The following is a 26,903-nucleotide window of genomic DNA, read 5'->3' as shown; positions in this document are numbered from 1 at the left end:
TTATTGTTTGTGTGCGTGTATTGGGGTTTTTTTAATGGTTTGTAATTGCCGTTAATGTTCCTTTGTTCCTTGCTGTTGTGTGTCTTCTGTGTCTAGGTAGTCGTTCATGCTTCTGTCGTGGGCTATGCTCTCTCCAGCCCTCTTTGTGTGCTTCTCCTCCCCTTGGATGTCATTGTGTGTTGCTTGTGATTGTGTTAGAGCTTCTGCCCCCTTGAGGCTCAATCAAGGATTAAAATAGCAATTTAATTTAGTCCTTGCTTCATTGTTGACCCAGCAGGCGGTGTCTTTTAAAAGATTGTTACAATATAGATCCTTCAGTGATGAATTCAATGAAAGATAAAGTACAGCAGTGAACATAATTACCCTGCTCTATGGCACTGTTCAATTTAACTTCCAAACATGGTTTGAATGATAAACCTCTAATAATAACTGGTGAGGAATTTTTTCAATGGGCTTCGCCATTAACACCAGCAACAGAGCGCGACCCCAGTGAGAGCTGTCAAACTGAAAGGAATTCCAACCATACCTCACATAGCTCCCCACAGCATGTAACACAGAAAAAAAATACCCACTAGAGATTATAAAAAACACTGCATGGGGTAGTGTGTGATAAATTAGAATGTAATGCTCACTCTTGGGGTGGGATTCTTGGATAAACTCCTCGGGATTCACCCTATAGGTTTATATAGCATCCCACCCCTCAGGTAGGCATTACAATCTAATATCACACACTACACCATGCATTATTCTCTATTTATTGATGTTTGATGAACCCTGAATTGAAAACATAGTCCCTTCCCCATATAAAAGCTGAATATAGTAAAAATACAGGATCCCTCTGTCACAGACAAAGAACCTGAGAACATTCTATGCAACTAAAACCAGCATCAATTTGCGGAGGATGCAGTGTCCGGAATGATAGTTATCGAGCAGCTGGGTCTTAAATGATTGTATGATTGTATTATATATTGTATCCCAATGGAGCCTGTTTTGTGCAAACCTCTGATGCATGAACAGAATATTGAAATGCCATATACAGACATCAGTTTAACATTCATTACCACACGTTTTCACCATGCTTTAATACACTTTGCAATGATAGACTTTTACTATGGGATACCACAGCTGACATTGATAAGTGTGTACAAATTGATTGAATATTGCAAAATAATAAGAAAATAACCTGCATGCTGTTTTCTTTAGTTGAAATCAGCAAACATTAAGAGTGTATCGCTGAAATGGAATTCCATTACAAGTTTAATTTGTATATTTCAATGTTTAATGTAATAATTAAGGACGTAGTTGGAATTGGAACACATGAAGACCTGAACTGGATGAGCTAACGGTAATGTATGCTTTTTTTTTTTTTTTTTTTTTTTTTGTAATTTTAAAATCTTGAATAAAGTTTTTTCAATATGGCCCAAAGCCAAGTTCAAGCAAATCTGTCCTAAAATGTAAATCTTCGGCATTAGGACCCCGCAGATTTGCAATTGGTAGGGCGTGCGGCTCCCAGCCAGGGACAGTAAACAACAGATTGTAAAACATGACATCAACGGTCCGACGATTGAGCAAGTTACCTAATGCACAAATACCATCGCAAACAGAAGAGGTTGTTTATGGTGGTTATCGTGCATAATAACAGTAACTATAAGAGAACGCAAAGAGTTGACTTGAAAGGAACGTCTCAAGAAGTAAGTACACCTTTCTTAAATGTGTGCTGTAGAAGAACTGATTGCGTGCACTATACTTTCAGAAACTTCGCAATATATGAATAATAACCAATTGTATTGCTATGACGAGGTGCAAGTAGACCGTATTTCATTATTAATAACTTTATAAAAATACAAGCAGCACCCACATGGTTTAAAGTATGTTAGATGGTAAACAATCAGGAATAAGAAACAATCTATTATTGTTCTGTTCACGAGTTCCTGTATTTTGCAAGGTTCACTGCATACCATGCATTTTAATCTAAAAATATAACGCACTTATTCACACAATGAAATTTTAGCATTTTTATAATTAATATTGTGTTAAACCACTAAGCGATGTTCAGATAATATATTCAGATAATGCAAATAATATACATTCCGTTATTCTGGAGAGAGTGAGAGAGACTTTTTTATTCTTTGCACTTAAACGAAAATCAGCTGGTAGTACAGTTGTTCCTGCCTGTGCTGCAGAAGTCATTCAGTTTCTGTTGCTTTTCCTATCAGCATCTTGCATCATACCCAACTGTTCCTGTAATGTACGGTCTGAATGCACTACTCTTGGCTTCTTAATCAATTAAAGACTAATTGATATTGCTCGAGTTAGATCAATTGATAACATATTTTGTTAATAGACTACTCAAATTAATTATCAATTAAGTGTAATATAATGAACACTAAACATTAGATCGGTTTAAAATATATGGTGTGTTTGAACGTAAAAGTTTTTGTTTTTGTTGATGCTTTTTTTCGCTTTGAGTAGACTACTACTGCCAAGTTTTGCATCACCCTGTAGAATAAACTAATTTTGCTTCAAAACGTCAAATGAAACCTGTTGAATAACGTTACATTAACATATTGAATTGCAAAACACTTTGTAGTTTTCCATATTGTAGTGAACTACCAGATGGACGCTACATGGGGATTCCCCTTCAGCGAAACTGTAGCGAAACTGGCTTTAGTGAAGAGGGTTTGTAATCTTAACATAAAATACTGTACTACTGTTATGGCTTTCAGTAGATGTGTGATATCATTTTATAGTTTATTTGATTACATGATGTTAAATACAAGATCTAAATTATGTTCTTTTAGACTGGTAGAATATCATTTCAGTCTCAATATATTTTAAGAACAGCACCTATACACACGGGTGCTAAACTAGAGTAGTAGTAATTCTAGCTATGTACAATATTCCACTTGGGGGGGGGGGGGGGGGGGGAAGTTGGCCAGTTCCTGTGGTGTGGTGGAGTCAGTGCCCATCAGTGAAAAGTATTGTACAGAACACTGGAGTCAAGGACAGACATTTCAAACAGAACAAAACAACAATAACAATAACAATAACAATAACAATAACAATAACAATAATAATAATAATAATAAAAGTAAAAGAATGTAGCCCAATATTGGTTCTAATGGTGTTCTACCATATACGTTTGTTGGTGCAAAAAATAGATTTAACTTTGTTCTTCAGAAAGAGAAAAAAATATTAAGTGATATTAAAATAAACTTTTAGTTTAGAATTCTATGTCAAACATTCCAACTTCTTTCTCAATGTCTTCACATTTTATTTTACCTTTTCCTACAAAAGATAAATGAAGACAAAATAAAAGCGATAACAGAGCCTCGATTTAATGGTTTCCGTCTGTTGCTACAGAATCCATAAGAGGATTGAAATGTACAAAATGACACATTTATTATAAATTGGTTCTTTGTCAGACAAATATCCCCTAATAATAACAACAACAACAACAACTTTTTGAAAACTTGGACATTCATAATATTGGGGTGGTCTTTCAACACCAAAGCCACCTCGCAATGCCTTTGACTGTACCTAGTTTTGCACCGATATGAAGCGCATCAGAAAAAATAAAAAAATAAATGTTCTGTGGACTTTGTTTTCTTTTGCTCTCTCCCAGGATTTTTAAGTCAAACCTCTATTTTGGCCCAATATCTGACACCTACAATACAAGTGGGTTTGCCTTGCTGTTTAATTTGATGGACACTATAACAACATACTGTACACATACTGAAGGCTGGTGTTTCTTCATACAGGTGTTTACATTTTTTTTTTAGTGCACCCGATTAGAGGGCTCAATAGAATTTTCTAATTCCAATGCAAAGGGTGAAGTTTGGAAATGTAGCCTGATTATTTTCGGTTGTTTCATTACAAATACAGCTACAGTGCCTTGCATAAGTATTCACCCCCCTTGGACTTTTCCACATTTTGTAGTGTTACAACCTGGAATTAAAATTGATTGAATTAGGATTTTTTATCACTGATCTACACAAAATAGTCCATAATGTCGAAGTGGGGAAAAAATCTACATATATTTTTCAAAATTATTTACAAATAAAAAACTGAAAAGTCTTGATTGCATAAGCATTCACCCCCTTTGCTGTGACACCCCTAAATAAGCTCTGGTGCAACCAATTTCCTTCAGAAGTCACATAATTAGTTGAATGGAGTCCACCTGTGTTCAATTAGTGTCACATGATCTCAGATTAAATACACCTGTTTCTGGAAGGCCCCAGAGTTTGTTAGAGAGAATATCTACACAAACAGTATCATGAAGACCAAGGAGCTATCAAAACAAGTCCGGGATAAAGTTCTGGAGAAGCACCAATCAGGGTTGAGTTATAAAAAAATATCCCAAACTTTGAACATCCCCCAGAGCACCGTTAAATCCATTATTAAAAAATGTAAAGAATATGGCACAACCACGACTCTGCCTAGAGAAGGCCGTCCACCAAAACTCAGTGACCAGGTAAGGAGGGCATTAGTCAGAGCAGCAACCAAGGGGCCAATGGTAACTCTGAAGGAGCTGGAGAGATCCACAGCTGAGATGGGAGAAATCGTCCATGGGACAACTATAACCCAGACGCTCCACAAAGCTGGGCTTTATGGAAGAGTGGCGAGAAGAAAGCCATTGCTGAAAAAAACCCATATCAAATCCTGTTTGAATTTTGCCAAAAGGCATGTGGGAGACACAGCAAACATGTGGAAAAAGGTTCTCTGGTCTGATGAGACCAAAACTGAACTTTTTGGCCTTCGCGCAAAACGCTATGTGTGGCGCAAAGCCAACACTGCTCATCACCCTGAGAATACCATCCCCACGGTGAAGCATGGTGGTGGCAGCATCATGTTATGGGGATGCTTTTCATCGGCAGGGACTGGGAAACTGGTCAGGACTGAGGGCAAGATAGATGGAGCCAAATGCAGGGAAATTCTAGAGGAAAACCTGTTTCAGTCTGGAAGAGACCTGGGACTGGGGCGGAGGTTCACCTTCCAGCAGGACAATGACCCTAAACACACAGCCAAAGCTACACTGGAGTGGTTTAAAAACAAGAACCTGAATGTCTCAGAATGACCCAGTCAAAGCCCAGACCTCAATCCGATTGAGAATCTGTGGCAAGACTTGAAAATTGCTGTTCACCAGCGCTCCCCATCCAACTTGACAGAGCTGGAGCAATTTTGCCAAGAAGAATGGGCAAAAATTGCAGGATCCAGATGTGCAAAGCTGGTAGAGACTTACCCAAAAAGACTCACAGCTGTAATTGCTGCCAAAGGCGCTTCTACCAAGTATTGACTCAGGGGGGTGAATACTTATGCAACCAACAAATGTCTTTTTTTTGTTTAATTAACTTTTGTGTCACAATAAAAAATATTTTGCACCTTCAAAGTGTTAAGTATGTTGTGTAAATCAAATGGTAAAAATCCCAATTAAATCCATTTTAATTCCAGGTTGTAACACTGCAAAATGTGGAAAAGTCCAAAGGGGTTGAATACTTATGCAAAGCACTGTAAAGCTTAAATGTTGTATTTATAACCAATCATGACAGAACACAGTCAAATATTGTAGAATGTATTGTAGGAAGGGTTACTTTTATTGTATTATTAATAAGCTGTCATTTGACTTTGTGCAGTGCTTTTTTTCTGATTTAGTTTAGGGTCTTTATATTAGTGTTCTGTAGGCTAGTTCAATTCATTTGGTGACCAGTTTATTTAGGTTTCACTGTATTTAATCATAAATTATAATGATATCCAGTAACATGGAATACTTACGCAAACATAAAAAACATAAATAAAACAGAGAGGTTAATTACATTACAGTATAAGTATTAATATAAAAATACATTTTAAATATAATTTATTTATCTGCTATGATCAATCTCATCAGCAACGTTAGTTTATTATTGAACAGATAAGATTAGTTCAGAGATTGTAGATCCTACCAAAGTTTTCATACACTGTGTTGTATGTACTCTGTGCGCTGCCATTGCTGGTAGTGTCACGTGAGCTGTTCAGTGTGTTGATATGTAAATAAATCCTGTTCGCCTGCGGGGCGTATCAACTTCAACCTCTGTCTCGTTCTGTCACTCAGCAGTGAATGCACACACCCACATGGCAGACGGCTACTCTGTCACAAGCATTAATACCCTGTATCTTTCTAAACCAATGATTTAGGGGAGCTCCCTAATAAAAGCTGAATCTCAAAACAATAACTGTGAATATAGTAATTGTTATAGCTGTGTATAATGATATTTAAAACAGGATTCATTTATCTGCCTTTTTACATATCTGCCTTTACTCTGGTCCCACCACTGTACTACGTATATCATTCTTCAAATTACTGTATATGAAAACTGTACTGCTCTAAACAATATTCTGAGATGTGTGGCTAAACCAGTCCTGTATTGAAATACTGTGATACCTAACACCTCTCTAGAGCCATTATTTCAGTACAGGATTTTGGGGTAGAACTACACATCTTTAATTTATATGTCATTAATTATTTTTCCGTTATGTCAGTCCTTTTATATTTGCAGTACCAAGATTTTTGAATTTGTGGTTATTTAATCCCAAACGATTATGATGTATAAGTATTTAAGTGATAGAAACAGTAGCCTGCTTCCTGAGGAAACCACATTTAGGTCTTGCTTTTGACACATCATTTGGCTACAACATCCTCTTGTACTTTTTGAAAACAAACATGTTTTTGGTCATGTGATGTGAACTGAAGTTAGCTGAAGCAAGCCAAGTGGCAGCTGTATTAATTAGACTGCTGCATAAAAGAGCACTTGTATCAGCTGCTAAATTTGAAACAGGCAAGGTCATAGCAACCTACAGTATTTCAACTGCCACTCAATACAATTACTGCAATACAATTATCCAATGTTCTTATGACTCGGCCTGGAATAATACACTGTGAATTAAACAAAAACTGACTTGCCGCCTGTCCTAAAGCATGGTGTACATATAACCAAATAAGGGCTCTACTTAAAGTGGCCTAAAGAATAATAAAACATGAACTAATGGCTAATGAGTAATTACACATTGAAGTGATTAACACTAGCACCGCTATAGTCGCTTTTTGAACGGATTTTTCAATTCAAATTTAAATATCTCCGCGTAATGTGAATATCTCGTGCACGTCCGTTCTTAAGTGTTACTAAATATTTGAATTAAATACCCATACGGTGTTTCAGCTGTAGAATAGTAAAAATTCAACCGCCAGACCCGCAGTTTATGCGGCATATTGAAATCAATACAATATAGCCGACAATTAGTCTGGGCTTCGTAATAAAATCAAAGTCATTGCGAAAGAACGTGTTATATACTCCTGTCGAGTGCTGAAACACTAATGAAAGTCATTCTACAAAGTTATTATTATTATTATTATTATTATTATTATTATTATTATTATTATTATTATTATTATTATTATTATTATTATTAATATTTTATTAGCAGTTGTCACAAAATATACACAATACAGTGTGATATAGCTATGCTACTTACAGGTGTAAAAAAATAATAAATGTGCTTATTCTAAGCTCTGCACAAATCAGTGACCATCGGGACTGATGCTAAATGAAAGCCAGAGACTGTTGCATTTTACAATTCAACGAAGTACGGTGTGGATATACTGGATTAAATGGCTCGGCTGTATTCTGTCAAAGGTGGTACTCGCAGGTGGCCTGTGTGTGTTTTTTATAATGTTTTGGACCTGGCAGCCATCAACGCTTTGGTTTTGTACAAGGAGTGCACCGGCAACACAATCACTCGGAGGGACTTCATTTTGCAGCTAGCCCTGGAGCTACGGAATAAACATTTTTATAAGAGACACGAAAGCCGGCTAGCAAATGCCCCTCAGCCTTCAGCCAGCGCTGCGACCACTGGCACACACTGTTTACACAGAAGTTTATTGCGTAAAGTTTATTTTATTACAGTTTTTCATGTTTATGTATATGTGCTCTTTTTGAAAAAAAATAAGAAAAAAGTTTAATTTTCACTGTAAATACAGTGTTTCTGCTCTGAAAATGTTATATACACTGAACAAAAATATAAACGCAACATGCAACAATTTCAAAGATTTTACTGAGTTACAGTTCATATAAGGAAATCAGTCAATTGAAATAAATTCATTAGGCCCTAATCTATGGATTTCACATGACTGGGAATACAGATATGCATCTGTTGGTCACAGATACCTTAAAAAAAAGGTAGGGGCGTGGATCAGAAAACCAGTCAGTATCTGGTGTGACCACTATTTGCCTCACGCAGCGTGACACATCTCCTTCGCATAGAGTTGATCAGTCTGTTGATTGTGGTCTGTGGAATGCTGTCCCACTCCTCTTCAATGGCTGTGCGAAGTTGCTGGATTTTGGCGGGAACTGGAACACGCTGTCGTACACGTCGATCCAGAGCATCCCAAACATGTGTACAGAAGTATTTCATAGAAGTAAACAAAAGAAAAAACATATTTTGTCTTTGCAGAATTTAAATATTGTGTGCATTTTGGTAGAAAACAGTACAAAATGCAGAGAAACAGGTTATACACAAGTCCTTTAAAAATCTGGGGTTCAGCAGTTACAAAACTGAAAGAACGTCAAGAAAAATCAGAATTCCACAAAGCAGCAGTAATAGTTGGCAATAATTTTGTATCTGTAATGCAACAAACTAAAACACCTGTACATCAGGAGTTGGATTCAGCTTATAGAGAAAGAGTAAAAAAAAAACAGACAAAAGCTATTTTTATATTTAAATAACTCCCAAGTATGGCGTATTATAGTTGTACTCTTAGTATGTTACTTAAATTTACTAGCAAATGTGTTCCAAACTGCAGTGAAAGGAACATTTCCTTAAAGTATGTTATACATTTGTTAAGGTGAGGTCAGCTCACAGGGAACCTTTTGTGTACCTTGAAGAATTTAGTGACCCCGTCAAGCTACAAGGCTAGATCCGCCCCTGTTAATCACTAATTGATTGATTGTGTTCACTGTTAAATAAAACCAAAATCCATATTCTACTTTTTTGTGTGTGTTTTATGTGACGGTTAGGGGGCATGTAGATTTTTAAGGAGGAGAAGTAGATTTTTCTATCATTTTGTCCCTGCACAACCCTGATACTAGGAGGTGCTTATGGTAAGATTTTTACAAAAAGATATTTGCTCACAATATAGATTATAGATTTTATCTCTGATTTTCTTTTGTTTTTAACTTCCTTCATGAACATAATATGCTTTCTCTGGGAAGTAACTTAAAGCAAAGGTAGCTTAAGTGCCAGTAGCCCTTTCAAATGTTCTGTGTGTATATCAGTCATTGGTGATTTGCTATTAACCTGTAGTAATACATAGATTATTTTATTATTGGTAGTTACATAGTCTATAATGGGTTTGGTGGAGCTATGGGACAGTAGTGTGTTAACAGGAAGTATGACCTCATTCTGTCTGGGTATGACTGGCTTGGCTGACTGTTTTTGAAAGGAAACAATCAGGGGAGAGCTTTAACGGCCTAAGCTGTGCCGGCCCCAGCAATGCACAGCTGCTCCAAATATGAACTCAAGCATGGAAACATAGAAGTCTCATGCTGTAATTCAGTTGGACAGTAGTGAAAGTTATTTGACTCACTTTTGACTATAAAGGCATTGTTAAAATACTGTAATACTGTCATTTAAGTGTTGTGCACAGTAGGCCTATATTGCGATGCTGCAATAATATGAAAATATTTTGTGAACATTTTTTTTATGTCATTCTATGTCAATGATTCAATCCATAGCAAGCTACAGTACCCCAGTATTAGACTATAATGTAACCTTGGCCCACATAAATGAGTAATAGGACTCCAACCTACAATATAAAACTGCTAAAAACAGTATTACTGTACAAATTTATCTCCAAATTTTTTCTGCATACAGTACATAAGAATTTGAAGAGTACCTGTAATATAGTTTTTTTATCAGATGATCAATTCCACACACAAAGTGAACCATGTGAAAGGATGTAAGACAGAGGGTGGTAGATTACATGTTAGTAGAGGAAGCCACAGATAACACAGAGTGAGCAAAAGTAGGCTGAGAGTAAGACACATCCAAGTTATAATGCTTAATAAAGGTCACGAAGGAGGCCCAGGTAGCAGCGTCGCAGGTGTCCTGTATTGGGACAGATATTAGCTTTGATAGATCCTGGAGCTGGTTTCTTTTTGACAACAACAAAACTCGCTGCAGGGTGTGGTCCAGTTTGAAATTATCTGTGGAAATAGATTTGCCTTGGGTTTGTGAGCTGAAGGAGATAAAAAGTTGGCCCAGTGGTCTGATATTGAGAGCTCAATGGACATCATCATTTAGGTGGTGTCTGGCCTCCTCTTCAGATTTATGAAGATATTCATATATTCGATACTATCGCGATACTTTGGATCTTATGTCCATTACATGTTAAATGGCTGCCAAATTTCTTTTTTTGCAAGTGCAAAGTGCATAAGAGGCTAATACACAATTAATAATGCTATAGCATGGTGGAATGCTTGCTGTTAAAATATTTTCAGTTCCAGTCTATTCAAAGGTCGTTGCCACCGACTATAAAATTAATATAAAACTGGTAAGAAAGCACAACACTTAGTGTAAAATACACCATTTTCTTTATTTCTTACATATAAAAAGAGAACTCTGGCATTTCGGACAGCTTCAAATACTCTAATTACAAGGAATCCCTTAATATACAGCCTATAGAAAGTCTACACCCCCTTGAACTTTTTTCACATTTTGTTGTGTCAGTGCCTCAGAGTTTCATGCATTTAAATTAGGATTTTTTCCCACTTATCTACACACCATACTCCACACTGTTAAGGGGAAAAAAGTTATATATTAAAAATACAAAACTGAAAGATCATAATTGGATAAGTCTCCACCCCCCTGAGTTAATACTTGGTGGAAGCACCTTTGGCAGCAATTACAGCTGTGAGTCTGTTGAGATAGGTCTCTACCAACTTTGCACACCTAGATTTGGCAATATTTGACCATTCTTCTTTACAAAAAGTTCAAGCTCTGTTAAGTTCCTTGGGGAGCGTTGATGGACAGCAATCTTCAAGTCATGCCACACATTTTCGATTGGATTTAGGTCGGAGCTCTGACTGGGCCACTCAAGGACATTCACCTTTTTGTTCCTTAGCCACTCCAGTGTAGCTTTGGCTGTGTGCTTTGGGTCATTGTCATGCTGAAAGGTCAGCTTCCTTGCAGAGGGCAGTAGGTTTTCCTCAAGGATTTCTCTGTACTTTGCTCCATTCATTTTCCCTTCTATCCTGACAAGTGCCCCAGTTCCTGCCGATGAGAAACATCCCCATAACATGATGCTGCCACCACCATGCTTCACAGTAGGGATGGTGTTCTTTGGGTGATGCCTTGTGTTGGGTTTGCGCCAAACATAACGCTTTGCATTTAGGCCAAAAAGTTCAATTTTAGTTTCGTCAGACCACAAATATTTTGCCACATGGCTACAGAATCTCCTGAGTGTTTTTTTGCATACTTCAAACGGGATTCAAGGTGGGCTTTCTTGAGTAATGGCTTCCTTCTTGCCACCCTACCATACAGGCCAGATTTGTGGAGTGCTTGGGATATTGTTGTCACATGCACACTTTGACCAGTCTTGGCCATAAAAGCCTGTAGCTCTTGCAAAGTTGCCATTGGCCTCTTGGTAGCCTCTCTGATCAGTCTCCTTCTTGCTTGGTCATCCAGTTTGGAGGGACGGTCTGATCTAGGCAGGGTCTTGGTGGTACCATACACCTTCCACTTCTTAATAATCGTCTTGACCGTGCTCCAAGGGATTTTCAAGGCCTTTGATATTTTTTTATACCCATCCCATGATCTGTGTCTTTCAACAATGTTGTCCCGGAGTTCTTTTGAAAGCGCCTTGGTGCTCATGGTTGAGTCTTTGCTTTGAAATGCTCTACCCAGCAGAGGAAACCTACAGGAACTGCTGAATTTATCCTGAAATCATGTCAATCACTATAATTGAACACAGGTGGAGGCCACTTAATTTGGTGTGTGAAGGCGATTGGTTACACCTGAGCTAATTTAGGATTGCTGTTACAAGGGGGGTGAACACTTATCCAACCAAGCTATTTCAGTTTTTATTTTTAATTAATTTTCTACAAATTTCTAGAATATTTTTTTCACTTGGAAATTGTGGGGTCGGATGTGTAGATAAATGAAAAAAAAAACTACTTCAATGCATTTTAATTCAAGGCTATAAGGCAACAAAAGGTGAACATTTTGAAAGGGGGTGTAGACTTCTATAGGCACTGTATGTTGACACATTAATTAAAATGACCATGTAATTCCCATAGACTATTTTGCTGCCTCTAATCCCAAAATATTAAACACAGGAGAAACGTTAACTGCAAACCTGAAATGACAAAATTAAAGCTTTTGTGTTTTTCTTTATACACACTGTATATTTTTAGTAGTATGTAGAAATGTCATTGTACAGTATGAGGAATTCATCAATCATGAAGCCGGTATTTCTTTGACTCCGTTGCCGTAGTAACCAAATGCATGGCACTGAGCAGGACCGTGTACAGCTACTGTAGCGCTGCTTCTACTTGATAAAAGTATGACATGAACAGGGAAGTGAAGAGTAATGTAAAATACTGTAAGGAACATAAAATCCATATTTTTCACTGTAGGCAGTCAAATACACGATTTCCATGAAATTTGTGATATCGTGAATTTTCCTGTACAACCTACTATCAACAAGTGTCATGTGGCAAGTGCAATCCACTGATTCCATAACCCTTAGCAAAAGTCTACTAATTTAAGCTCAACATATTTTGCTACTCCCCCTCCTTTGGATGCCCTATCCGCTCGAAAAAAGCTTGTAATTTTGTACTTGCAATTCACAATCAGGGATAGATTTCTTCAACCAAGTTTTCAGTCGCAATAGCATATCGTGATCACAGATCAAATTTGGGTAATAAACTTCAAATGTTAACATGGACAAATCTTAAATCACTGCGCTTATTAAAGCCAGGTGGTAAAAATAAACAAAGAGGATCCGATGAACAGTAAAATAACAACAAATTACAATTTAGAATCATGCTATTTTGTATGTTTAACAGAACATTCTTTTAGAGAAAGAAAACGGAAATGTAGAGACATTCAATCTTGCATAAATGATGTGCTGTTTAGTAACCGGGAATCCCTTAGTCAAGATTACATTCGAATTTGTATAGAATTTTACTTGTATATCTGGTATTCTGCCATTGTCAAACTGATTGGTACTGGACAAAACATGAAAAAATACTGGAAGCATATAACATAAGAACATAAGAAAGTTTACAAACGAGAGGAGGCCATTCGGCCCATCTTGCTCGTTTGGTTTAAAATGACCCAGAATCTCATCAAGCAGCTTCTTGAAGGATCCCAGGGTGTCAGCTTCAACAACATTACTGGGGAGTTGGTTCCAAACTCTCACAATTCTATATGTAAAAAAGTGCCTCCTATTTTCTGTTCTGAATGCCCCTTTATCTAATCTCCATTTGTTGTTTCTTTTTTCAGGTCGAAAAAGTCCCCTGGGTCGACACTGTCTATACCTTTTAGGATTTTGAATGTTTGAATCAGATCACCGCGTAGTCTTCTTTGTTCCAGACTGAATAGATTCAATTCTTTTAGCCTGTCTGCATACGACATGCCTTTTAAACCCGGGATAATTCTGGTTGCTCTTCTTTGCACTCTTTCTAGAGCAGCAATATCCTTTTTGTAACGAGGTGACCAGAACTGAACACAATATTCTAGATGAGGTCTTACTAATGCATTGTAAAGTTTAAACATTACTTCCCTTGATTTAAATTCAACACTTTTTACTATATGTCCGAGCATCTTGTTGGCCTTTTGTATAGCTTCCCCACATTGTCTAGATGAAGACGTTTCTGAGTCAACATAACCGCCTAGGTCTTTTTCATAGATTCCTTCTTCAATTTCACTATCTCCCATATGGTATTTCTAATGCACATTTGTATTGCCTGAGTGCAGAACCTTACACTTTTCTCTTAAATGTCATTTGCCATGTGTCTGCCCAGTTCTGAATACTGTCTAGATCATTTTGAATGACCGTTGCTGCTGCAATGGTGTTTGCCACTCCTCCTATTTTTTTTCAACAGGGTTGAATTTAAAATGGCATATGCTGTATACCTTACAGATACCGTGCAGTACGAGACCTTGAATTATATTACTTGGGGTCACTACTGTATCATATTAAGTTTGTTACACTGAATATGGTATTTTCTCATTATTCTTCTATTGTATTTGTTTTGTACTGCAGTTCTGTCTTTATGTTGTAATTCTTTGACTTCAACTGATTCATCCCTGACCTTTCTTTTTCTTTTTACAGACAGAGACTGAAACTGTCAAAGGCTGTGAGATTTTCCAAGAAATTGTGATCTTCAGGGATGTTGCCACTATTTTCAAGAGCAGCCACAAGTATGTTTTGCATCTGTGTCACTAATATAGTACACTACTGTTTAAAGGGAAACCTATTGACTGAGCAGTGTACATTCAGAAAGGAATACTATTTGACCTTTCTTATTATAATCTCATAGCTTGACCCAAGTAAAAATCCCCAGCTATGATCAGCATAGGAAAAAGCCTACATAAAGTGCTCAAAGAAGTTATCTCATTCAATTCAAAGACACTTTCTCATTATTATTGATTGGCACTGACAAAATGTGTAAATTGAAAATAAAGTTAAAAGTTAGGAAATCTCATCTTGCAGTGAACAGGTTTTTAACAGGACCCTACGATGTTGTGTGGTGTGCTCACCTATTTCAAACTGCATATGATTCGTATCAAATTACCTTTATACTGGGCTTGTTTGTATCTGAATATCTCATAAGGGGCTCAAAGCAACCCACAAACACATATAAGTGAGTCTCAGCTTGGCTAACGGACCACCCTGTAGTGTATGAACTATCCTTAGGAGTACAGAGAATATAAACGTGTTCACAACGCTGTATTGGGGCATGACCGTAGAACTGTATAAGAACAATATAGGCTATATAATAACTGCTGACAGATGGACACACTGATGATGTTTCTTACATTTTTATATGGCACAAATGCAGCTCCACAATCGGGAGAATGTATATTTTCCCCTCCATAATGAATTATAAAGTGCAATGCCAATCACATTGAATATAAAAGTTTTTTTTGTTAAACTTCTTTGCAAAAACTCCATGGCTGAACATTATTTAAGAAAAATAAAACCGTGCTCAGTTCATTTCAGTGCTGTGAAAGAGCACGCTCCAATCCAGCAATTACCCGGCTCCGCTCCCCTGCTCCTCCATATACAATTGCCGTGCTTAGTTGTACGGGGAACTCCGGCCATCCCAGTGTATAGGGTAACTGAGCGTAGGACGGAGGCTCGTTCTGACCGGCTTAGCGGCAGTGGGGGCACTGCGTAAGCAGCACTTTTGTTTGTAGTGAAATTAATGTGTATTATTTTCCCTTTTTCTTTCGCCTTTGGTTTTCATTATTATTTACGAGCACTTGTTGTGCCTGTACCTGTATTGGTAAACGCCGTGGTTCTGGTTACTGTTGTCAGTATCCAGTCCACGGACAACAGCGCCATCTACTGTACAAAATAAATCAGTGCGCCTGAGCGACGTTACAAATAAAGTACCGTCTCCTTGTGTCAGTGAATTGCCCACCACCCTTCCACACATGCTTACTGGGACTAGTTTAGAATGTGTATTTGCTTACATTCCAATCCAGTGGTGTGCTGCTGAAATTCAGGTAACCAGTGTGTGTTTTATAACAACTTCAAACAAATTTCTATTGTTGTTTTGATTTGGACTCCTTGAGAACGAGTTCAGTAAAGAAATGCCAGTTACCTGTCTGCCTGAGTCTGACTTATCCACGGGTGCCGGAGCTGCCCCTCAACACTTTTAAAAGAAATATTTACTCAGCAGAAAAAAGGTGCTTTTATAGCACACAATGTTTAGTTGTGGTTCTAGCCTACTCTGCATCCTACATAAAAACGAGGCGCTGAACATATCATATAAGAACCTACCTTACTATCCCGATGTCAATGTCAATGCTAGTGCTGAGCGCAGCTTTTTGTGCCTTCACCAGCTGAAACATTACTGAGAGTCGCCCTTATTTTGGACCCTTCTCCCTGACAGCTCCTGGGACATATTTTCTCCCATATGCTAAACTTAAACTTTTGCAAAAGTAATTTGCCTCACTAACATTTCAGGTTCTAAAATCACGGTTACCGCAGCGCAATTCCCGTCTGTATTCGTCAAGCTTTAGGACCCAGAGGAAACCTGTGGCAGGCATCAATTCAGTGTGCGAGGTGGGTGCAGGTCGGGAGCTGGTAGACGTTACCCACATACAATGGCTTTGCATGTGATGTCCTACTCGTCCAGCTAAAAAACAGAAGTATTCATGTACATTTCAAGCCTGTTGGAACACAACTGTCCCTTTCATAGCTCCAAGCAATATTGGAAAAAGGCCATGCTTTCTGTAAGCTATGCAGACTTGATTTTAACATGAAGCACAGGAGCAGGAATGATTGACAAGCCAGTGACAAGCCAGTGACGCTCAGAAAACTAGCACTTCAATGACATCATTCTTTGCTAAAGGAAACACAGATGGAGAAGGTTACATGCAGAGAAAGGCCAAGTTTTCTATGTTGATTGTCAAGCAGAACGTCCCTTTTGCATTTTGTGAAAAGTTCGACAAATGTGTTGCAGACATGTTCCCAAACTTAGAAATTTAGAAAATAGTGAAAAGTAAGAGTTCACAGTTTATATTAAAATTGCATATCGATTAATATCGACTGATAACACCGTGTAACATTTTTTATTTATTTTTTGGTTCCTGGGTAGTAAGTGTTATTTCCTAATTGCTTATGCCTCAAAAGTATAGAAAATGGCTATTATTCCCCACAAACTTTGCTTTTGTGACCAGGACAGTGATATTTTGAAATTTACCTATTTTCCAGAACATTCCAGATAGATTCAGTGCTGGGTGAAATAAATGTATTTTTGTAGGATGGTACAGAGGAGAAAAGAGAGCCATGAAGTTCGCTATCCCAAGAATTTGGCGGGAACCCACTGACCACTCAAGCAACTGCTACTTCTGCATGGTGGACCCTTCCAAACGTCGGACTGGCAAGAATGCACCTGCTATCACGTATCCGGACCTTCCTTCATCCATCGCCCCAGTGCCACACTGCCATGAGCTCCCCATACCCACTCCTCCGGAGAGAGAGCAGCCGTCTTTAGAAGAGAGCAGCAAGTCAGAGAGCGAGGAAGACGTTGTAGATCCAGATGACAATTTCAGAGGTGGAGCTGGGGAGAGAAACCCATACTACCCCAACCAAAAAGACCTCAACGACTTGATTAGAGATCTTGGTCTCACCAAGTCCAATGCCGAGCTTTTGACGTCTAGGCTCAAGCAGTGGAACTTGTTGGATGGAAGTGTGCAAGTCGCAGATCAGAGGAAGCGTCACCAACCTTTTTCCAGCTTCTTCACCCGTCAAGATGGGCTCTGCTTCTGCCACAATGTGACCAGTCTGTTCGAGGCAATCGGAATCGCCTGTAACCAGAATGAGTGGCGCCTCTTCATTGACAGCTCATCCAGGAGCCTCAAAGCCGTGCTGCTCCATAATGGTAACAAGTACCCGTTTCTTCCCCTGGCTCACTCGGTGCACCTCAAAGAGGATTACAACAGCATCAAGACCTTGCTGGACGCCTTGAAGTATGATGAGTACGGCTGGGAGGTCATAGGAGACTTAAAAATGGTGGCATTCCTGATGGGTCTCCAAGGCGGTTTTACCAAGTTTCCCTGCTATCTTTGCCTTTGGGACAGCAGGGACACCAAGGCGCACTACCACAGGCGGGACTGGCCACAGCGGACCGAGTTCTCTGTGGGGAGGAACAACGTCAAGTGGGAGCCACTGGTGGACCCCCGGAAGGTGCTGATGCCACCACTGCACATCAAATTGGGCCTTATGAAACAATTTGTCAGAGCTCTAGATAAGGAGTCGGCAGCCTTCAAGTACCTTCAAGACTTCTTCCCTAAGCTGTCTGAGGCAAAGGTCAAAGCCGGTGTCTTCGTCGGACCACAGATAAAGAAGATCCTGGAGTGCAATGAATTCCCCAAGAAGCTCACTAGTAAGGAGAAAGCGGCTTGGAACAGCTTTGTCGCAGTGGTTCGGGGCTTCCTGGGCAATCACAAGGCCGAAAACTATGTGGAGCTGGTTGAGACTCTGGTGAAGAACTACGGCACAATGGGCTGTAGGATGTCCCTCAAAGTCCATATCCTTGATGCTCATCTTGATAAATTCAAGGAGAACATGGGAGCGTACTCGGAGGAGCAAGGTGAGCGCTTCCACCAGGATATACTGGACTTTGAACGCCGCTACCAAGGACAGTATAACGAGAACATGATGGGAGACTACATTTGGGGGCTGATTCGTGAAAGCGATTTACAGTATAATCGTAAATCTCGAAAAACTACTCACTTCTAAATCTTTTGTAGTCATTTTTGTATTACTTTAGTATAAATACATGTTAATTTGGATTCATATGTTGTTTTTTTCTGACTTTATGTGAACGAAAAGACACAAATTCACCCGTTTTCTCATTGGAAATAGGTACATTTCTAAATATCACTGTCCTGGTCACAAAAGCAAAGTTTGTGGGGAATAATAGCCATTTTCTATACTTTTGAGGCATAAGCAATTAGGAAGTTTCTTTGCCATCAGCCCGGGTCGCTGTGGGTAGTTGCCGAAAAGACATAAAATTCAAAGCTAATTCGGCATCTGCCCGCTGCTGCTGGGCACTTCGCCAACTGCCCGGGTATTTACACAAACGGTTTAAATAATTACAAAATATTTTATTTCAGGACATTTCAGACAAAAGCCCTTCTTCAGCCGTGTAGAAAGAAAACTGTAGATAAATGCTACTGTGTTTAATGTAGTGATTTTACCAGTCCTACGTTGGAAGGAACACGGTTACTTGGAAGTTGAAGCCCTCAGGGAGGGTTGCACTTCGCGTAGGGGAATGTAAACGAGCATATACTTTTCTAAATGTGGAAATAATTAAATAGTATCATAATTTTACCTAGCGAAAACACTTAAACATATTTCATAATTAACATGTTTCTTATTTTAAGTAGGAAACTGCTCTGTTGTACGCATTCGTTACAGCAGACCTCTCATCGGTCCAAGTTTATTGCAGATATTGGTAGTTTATACCAAAGTGAAGACCACCACAGTATAAACAGGCATTGGAGTTATAATGCTTAAAACACATCAGCCTTTTTAAAGGCTACCACAGCATTAAAACCCTGACAGTGGTGTAGTTGTATTAACAAATTGTCATTGATATTTCTGTCATATACACTCAAGTAAGTATATATACACTCAAGTAAGTAGAATACAACATTACACTTTAAGTAATGTACACATGCAATCCACTTTAAATTTAGATTGTTCTTCCTATCTCAATCGCTTGTACGGCACAACAAAGCAGTGTACATTTTATAGGCTGTATTGTGACATGGTACCTAAATAGAACAGAAACTATTACCAAGAAACTTCAAAAGGATTTTTGGATGAAGGGTTCAATTATTAAAAATACACATTTCTGTCTCCAGGTTCACCAGTCAACAAGAAAAAAGTAGCAGACCGAACATGCCACAGGTAAAAAATGTGCATACATTTCTGAATTGTATTGAATTTGGTAGAGTAGTGCCACTTTACCAGAACCACACCACACCTGAGACAAGGATACATTCTTTAATTGTGAGGTCACCCTTACTCAAAACATTAATATGAGCTTGTTTTCTTCCTCAACAGCATAAACATGTCCCTCTTATCTGGTGACTGCTCTTATGAGTGTTACTCTGTGAACCCCCTGACAGGATCTCCTTGCATGTGTCGTCGGAGTCCTCGGCTCCTGTCTAATGGATACTATATTCTTACTGAAGACAGCTTAGTGTTCGACGATGAGGGCAACATTACCCTGACACCATCCAAAACCACCGTCACTTATAAAGAGAATCTTGTCAGGTAAGTTTCCTTTGAACATGGGCATTTTCCTGAGCTAATCTGAATGCTATCTGCTATACAATAAACACTGAGTTATCCACACTGCTGCATTTAATATGCTCTGACTGTATACAGTGATATGATTTTTTCTCTAATATTTGAGCTGTAATTCTATCATTTACCTTCAAACTTCCACCAACTAAGCTAGAACCAAGATGTGCTTCAGAGACCAAGACCAAGAACCCAGTACACTTTAGTAGCAGTAGAAGCGGAGTACAAAAATAAAGTATACAATTTTAAAACATTATAGGGAAGACCAAAAAGATTTTACTATCAATACACCTGGGACGAGTAAAGGAACTTTTGTCAGTAGATTTAGTCACTTAAGTTTATGTATTGCTTTTCTCCTTTTAGAATTTTCCGGCGCAGGAGGAGGGGGCGCAGATCCTTGGTCAGCTTGTTTGACATGACGGAACCCTCCAATTCCTGGCTGAACAGCAGCATGTTCAGCAATCTTGACTCCCCCATAGCTGAGTCCTCTTGGATTGATGGAAACTCTGAGTTTAATAGCAACTGCAGCTTCAATGATGGTGAGGAACAATTATACTGCAAATGTGCTCAGTGTAGTATTGGGACATATGAATATGTTTACTGTTTTTGTTTCCATGGCTGATTTCTTTTATTTGTTTATTTAAAAAAAAGTTGCATTCTCAGTGATCTTATTTTATGTACTGTATGTAGAGTGATAAAACAGATAACATTTACATTGTTTTCATCACTTTTGTTTCTAATAAAATATGTGAATATGTGCAGCATGTCGACATTGATAAAAGATTAGTGAAAACTAGCTTCTAGTACTTCTAAGTTTGTGTTTATTAGTTATTCTACATGTCTTATGATTGAGTGTTTAAAGTTATTGATAAAAAAAAAGCCTAGCAAGTTAGAGTAAGGTCATTGTCTGCCCTTTGGTATACCACTACAAGCAGTACTTTGAGAGACTACCCGGCAACCGCAGGTTTTTACAAAACCAATAAGGGTCATCCCAATTTCTACAGTTCTTGCTGTATCTATCCTTGACCAGTTATTTCTGTGCTTGTAGATAACAGTGCAGTTCCTTCTCCAAGTCACAAACCGTGGTTATCCAAAGAACACCTCTCAACCTTTGCTACGGAGTGCTGTTACTCAAAGGAACAGTTCAGTCAGTCATCAGAGGGGCTTCTGGATATCCCCCCGCAGTCACCGTTCCTGTCACAGAAATGCTGTTCCTATGACACATCTGCCAGGCATTCGGGTAAGTAGGGCTACTACAGTATTTGCAGTTTGTGTTACTTTCTGAAATCTGACTGGATTAGAATCCAAATAATAATGGAATGGGTGCATGTCAGAACTACTGCTTCCCAGTATGCTTTACATTAAAATGAAATCAGAATCAGAAGCATACCTTCAAGTTTCTTTAAATTCAAAAGTTTTTTTTTTGTTGAGAGCCAATGACGTGGTAGTAACACAAGCTTACCAAGTCAATCCAAGCCATATTGTGACAGAGAGCGAATGAATCCTAGTCAACAATCTCTCTCCCGACCTGTGGTGGCGCTGTGTAGCGGGAATAGTGTGCTCTGGACTGGATGGTTTTGCAGTTCATTTCAGGGTCAGTCGGAAGCCAGCCACCCAGGAAGGGGGCGGAGTCACAATGCCAGAAGTCATCACCCTAATGCGGTATGTGAAGTGTCAGTCATGGATTGGAGATGTGATTGAACTAGCTATCGCAGGGGGCGTGACTGAAGGTATAAGAGGAGATGTGACGATGTAATCTGTTCCTTTGATGTGGTTACTGAAAGGACCCGTATAGGAGATGAAAGTCATTTATTATCGTGAGTGTTTCGTGTTTTGTTTGTTTTGTTGTTCTAACTGTTTTGTCATTTCATTGTTAGACAGCTAAACACTAACCAGGAGCTGTCGCTACAAGTCAGCACCAAACCCGGACTACACTGCACTACTGTTTCACAAACTGTTGTCTTTCACTACACCTGCACAAGAGCACTCACTATCTGGAGAAGTGACTGTGTCTGTGTTGTGTGTTAGTTATCAGTGTCTTATTGTTTCAGGACTGAAACCCTGGTTTAGCACGGAACAATACACATTGCTGTGTATATGCCCGTGCTTATTATTTAAGTGTTGTTGACATGCAACCCAGCCAAATAAAGGAGCTGTTTTATTGAACTTTCACTGTCTTGTATGTGTTATTCCTGCACACTGCATGCCACCTGTCACACATATGCATGCTTCTACTAATGTTTGAAGAAGCAGGTGTTTATATGTGACACATTCTACATCATTCTATAGCTCCAGCAGAAGAACAGGAAGAAACTTTCGATTTTTTTCTGATAAATAAGAAAAATACCTATATACATATTTTGTCTAATTTTAAATTAAGGTCAACAATAAATAAAACCTACAAAATATAAAGCAAGCCTGGAACTAAAAACTTTTTGTATCTTTTTCTTTTTCAGATTTGGCCATTATAAAAATCCTCTTCATTATCTTGTCCATTTGTTTATGCTTCGCTGCATTTTCAAGGTATTTTTTTTTGTTTTAGTTCAGATGTAAATGCTTTTTCATGAATTCCAGCCTTTGTCATTAAAACAAAACAAAAATTCATACTTGTGCAATTTTAGCAGCTCCTTTTTGCCTATATACTTTTTGGTGGAAACCTGCCACTAAAACACCTGCTGAAATTACATATAATTCATATCACAGAACTTGAGAAATTGATTCAAACACTTACTTTGTAATTAAATGAATCTCAGATGCGTGGATTGCACATCTATGATTCTATGTTTAAATGCTTCATTTGTGTACAAGAACATATTCAACATACTGTGAATGTCAGTCATGGTGGCCCAGTTGAAGGAACTGCAGTTTGATTGAGTGAGCTGTAGTAGGCTATAACATGGGAAATGCTCATACTAGGCATTTGCTATGAGATTGTACTCTGCATGCTGGTTGTAAGTCATGGTGGCCTTATATTTAGTATGGGCACCTATAATGTATTATCTGTGGTGTGGGATATATTAGTTACTAATACAACTTGTGCAACAGGTGGCTTCTGGGGGGACTCATGATTGCATTGTTGATCTTCGTGCTACTTTTCACATCATTCAGTAAGTACTGAGTATTGCTTTCAGCAGTTTATAATAAAGTGGTGCTGAAAAAGAATGAACTGTAAATGTAATCCACATTCCCCTTTTCTTTAAGCAGTCCTTACAAAGTCTGCCTTTGAGGGCTATGTGCGGTCCCAGAAAACAAGAGCAGAGGTGAGGCTTGTGCTAGTTGCTTTTCCTTGGAGAGCTTTTGTACAGTGAAATGTAATATTTGTGGGACACTGAATTAGAATTAAAAGGGCTCTCAATAAGAAAGTGTCTGCTATGAAGCACTCAAACTTTAATGGACTTTGTAATGTGTGAATTTTGGTTAAATATATTTAAATATCTGTTTGTAATTTTCTGTAGACCTTACTTGTATCTTCTAAATAATAACACTGTTTAAAAATCAATAAACAGGTTACGATTAGGAGAAAACTTATATCTCACATCACCACCTCATTAGAGATTTTTTTAAATATAAAATGTCAGTGAGGCTCCCATTTTAATTATTTAAACAATAGTGTTTAGATCCTGCATTATTAAGATTAATTGACCCAGAAAAAAACAAAAAACTGTCAGCATACTGGATCATGTTGGTTCTATTAAGTTGGTATTAATACCACTGTGTTTCAACACAATAAGAAAAAAGCATTATATTTTGGTAAGTTGTAACACTTTAAATCAAATTATTTTTGCAGGACATTACTTCAAAGAATGAATAGCAACGACAAAAGTAAGTTCTTATTTCCATCATCTCTTGTTCAAATGGCTTTAACAAAATTCTGTACATTTCTCAGTCTCTATTGAAAGACGCCAAGGATTGAAGGGCAGGGGGTGAACAGTTCAGGATTGTGCTCAGGTTTTATCTGAAACCCTTCTGGTCCAGATGAAATATGCATGGAGCAGGTGGACTTTGTCTAGCTTCTGGATGGAATTCAGAGTTAATTCTTCATATTTCCAGTCCTTTGCATGTCCAAATTTGGTGATGGGACCTTCCAATTAAGTCTTTGGCCACTGTCTGCAAAATTCACCATCGATATGTGACCCTGTACACTACTTTATAACAGGGTTTGCTACAGATTAATAAATGCAGAACTGGGGTGGATGGGGAATTAGTCAGACTCCTTGCTTAATAAATATCTCCAGATCCATGAGTAGACTCACTCAACTTGTCTCTTTTATCATTGTCTTACCTATTCTAATAGTCACACCAGTCTCTTTTTAACAAAGATGTTTGTTTCATATAATATAAGCAATTTCAAGACTTATGCATCTTCAAGTCAGACACAAATAATGTATTGTTTTTCTTTCTTCTACAGGATTTTTGTGAGTTGTTGAAGGAAATGAAAGCTTGCATATCTTGGATGTAGATACAGGATGATTTAGGAATATAATCAACATTTGCAAAAAAGTGTGCTAAAAAGTATTTTATAACTGGTTAAAAGTTTTTTATACTGAAAAAAACTGGTCTATTTTTTGTATTTAATTTTTTTTTTTGTAAAAAACAAAGAAAAAATATATAATAATAATAATAATAATAATAATAATAATAATAATAATAATAATACTTTAAAATGATGTGCACATTTTGTCCATTTGTATTTTGCATTAGGTACAGTAAAAAGACAACTGCTGGCACTTACAATCCAGAATTGAAATGGAACCTTTAAATTACATATAGCACATGTACAGTAGATGCCTAAGTACAGTACTATATGTAGAGTTTGTTATTTGCTTTGTTTCACTGTTACTGCTATGCAAGTGTGGGAACTGCAATTTAGATAAGTTGAGTTTAGCTAAAACAAGTTATTGAGTAGCACTTACCTTAATTACGGTGCAAAGGTTTGCATTCATGTTTATTTTTGTATAGTGTATAATATAATTCCATGAAATAGACGTACAATAATAATAAAGAAAATCTCTTTTATGAATGTACTGGTTTTGTTTGGTTTATATACTGTATAAAATAATTGAGGTTTATTCAAAGTTTCTTGTTATTGATATGACTATAGGTTTGGGAATTGGGGCTTAAGGATGTCAGACATTTTGCACATATTAAGTGTTTAACATCTGATTTTATGCTGTTTAAAACATTTCTGGACTTCAAAATGTCTTAATAAGCTACACAGCAACCACTAGCTGAGCCACTTATCGAATTACATACAAAAGAAATGTGGTGTCATTGTAGTGATTGGGCCTCCACTATATGGGTGAAATTCATCTCCAGTTTTTATGAATAATTGGAAACAATTTGACACCTCCAACATTCAAATTTGACTAAAATACCAGTTCCCAATCCTGACTGTTGAGATACATATATATATATATATATATATATATATATATATATATATATATATATATATATATATATATATATATATATAAGAAAAAAGAAAAAAAGAAAAGGATATTTCAGGTACTTAAAAAGGTAGAATAATTGATTACAAATCAATTATCAGGACATTTCGGACTACAAGTCCTTCATCGGCAATACAATACAAAAAAACAGTGCTTTAAGAAGTTGATAAAAAACAAACAAGTAGTCTTTTAAACAAAATTCCAGAATGTTGATGATGATGATGATGATAATGATGATGATGATGATGATGACCTCAGAATAGAATGTTCATTCCAAATGGCTCCAAAGTGCCTAGTTTTAAAATAAGTTCACATTCCTTTTGTTTCCTGACAGCATTAGTTCCATAGCATTGAACCATCCCACAAATTGTGATGTCTTCTATAGTGTGGTCATTTCTGCTAAAATGTCTGTAATATCCTCTATGGGTGTCGCTTGGATGGAAATTCATTCTGAAGCCGTTAGGAATGAGGTTTACTTTTAAACAGTTCTTAATGAAGTTAATATGGTTGGTAAATCTTGCCTTGCTCCATGTTGATCTTGCAAGTTTGATATAAGTTGGAGTTATTCTTGGGTTCAAAAAACTGGTAACTCTTGTTAGTTCTTGGAAGCACTGTGATGTTATTAAATATAAAAATCGATTTTTATTAAAACAGAGTTTAACGGAATTAAGACAAAGTGCAATTATTTCTGTAGCTAGGCAATTGCAATATCGCTCGCGTCCACTAGAGGGGAAGGTCACACAAGGAGATAATACAGTACTACAGTTCCACAATGTCCCCGAGTCTGTAACCACTAGAGTGCCAGGGAATCCTAAATAAAATTACAAATTAAACAAAACCAAAAAGAAACACCAAAATTCAATGCAAAATATCAGTGAAACACGACAAATAAACAGACTGTGACGGATGCGAGTGGAGTGTGAATAAATAACAGTCCTGAAACAGTATTTCTCCCAAAAACGTCTGTGTTTATTAAAATAAACCTCCCCTTTACCAGCGAGGGTATTGGGGGGAACACAGCTGGCTGACAAACAAAAATACAAAAACAAACAGAAAGTGTCCACAATGAAATCCCGAGTGTCCTGAAAGTGCTCTGTAATCCACACGGGGTGTGCTGATGTTGGTGAAGGGAAGGTAGTGCTCTGTGATCTGGAACTGGCTCCGTGGCTGCAGTCCCACGCTCCTACTCCGCCTCTGAAAACATACAACAAACAACACGTAATCCAAAAAACACAACGATCCGGCTGGTGGCTCAGTTTCTCAGCGCAAGAGGAGGTATTGACGTAGCTGCTTCCCCTTTGTACCCAGCAAACTCCTCCCTGCAGTCAACACGTCGCCATAGTTTCTCCAATAGAGGGCTGCCC

The 26,903-nt window shown here is 37.9% G+C and overlaps 1 protein-coding gene across 4 annotated transcripts; it reads left to right on the top strand.

The window, feature by feature from the left end:
- Positions 1-1,494: 1,494 nt before the first annotated feature.
- tmem71 (transmembrane protein 71) lies at positions 1,495-25,109 on the top strand. 4 transcript variants are annotated; one of them, XM_059013817.1, is made up of 11 exons: positions 1,534-1,691; positions 14,372-14,460; positions 19,645-19,690; positions 19,847-20,059; positions 20,453-20,628; positions 21,138-21,329; positions 22,546-22,612; positions 23,135-23,196; positions 23,291-23,349; positions 23,877-23,911; positions 24,498-25,109. In XM_059013817.1, exons 2-10 carry the CDS (start codon positions 14,430-14,432, stop codon positions 23,898-23,900), a joined length of 870 nt encoding a protein of 289 aa, XP_058869800.1. In that variant the 5' UTR covers positions 1,534-1,691; positions 14,372-14,429; the 3' UTR covers positions 23,901-23,911; positions 24,498-25,109. The 4 variants fall into 4 exon arrangements, 3 of the variants coding, with proteins under 3 accessions (XP_058869794.1, XP_058869797.1, XP_058869800.1); XM_059013811.1 differs by lacking the exon at positions 19,645-19,690 and having other exon boundaries at positions 1,495-1,691; XM_059013814.1 differs by lacking the exon at positions 19,645-19,690 and having other exon boundaries at positions 1,496-1,691; positions 23,294-23,349.
- The last annotated feature ends 1,794 nt before the right edge of the window (positions 25,110-26,903 follow it).

This window comes from Acipenser ruthenus, chromosome 3 (assembly GCF_902713425.1).
Source record: "Acipenser ruthenus chromosome 3, fAciRut3.2 maternal haplotype, whole genome shotgun sequence".
Taxonomy (NCBI): Eukaryota; Metazoa; Chordata; class Actinopteri; order Acipenseriformes; family Acipenseridae; genus Acipenser; species Acipenser ruthenus.
The sequence above is the reverse complement of the archived record's forward strand: the minus strand, read 5'-3'. Positions and strand labels throughout refer to the sequence as shown.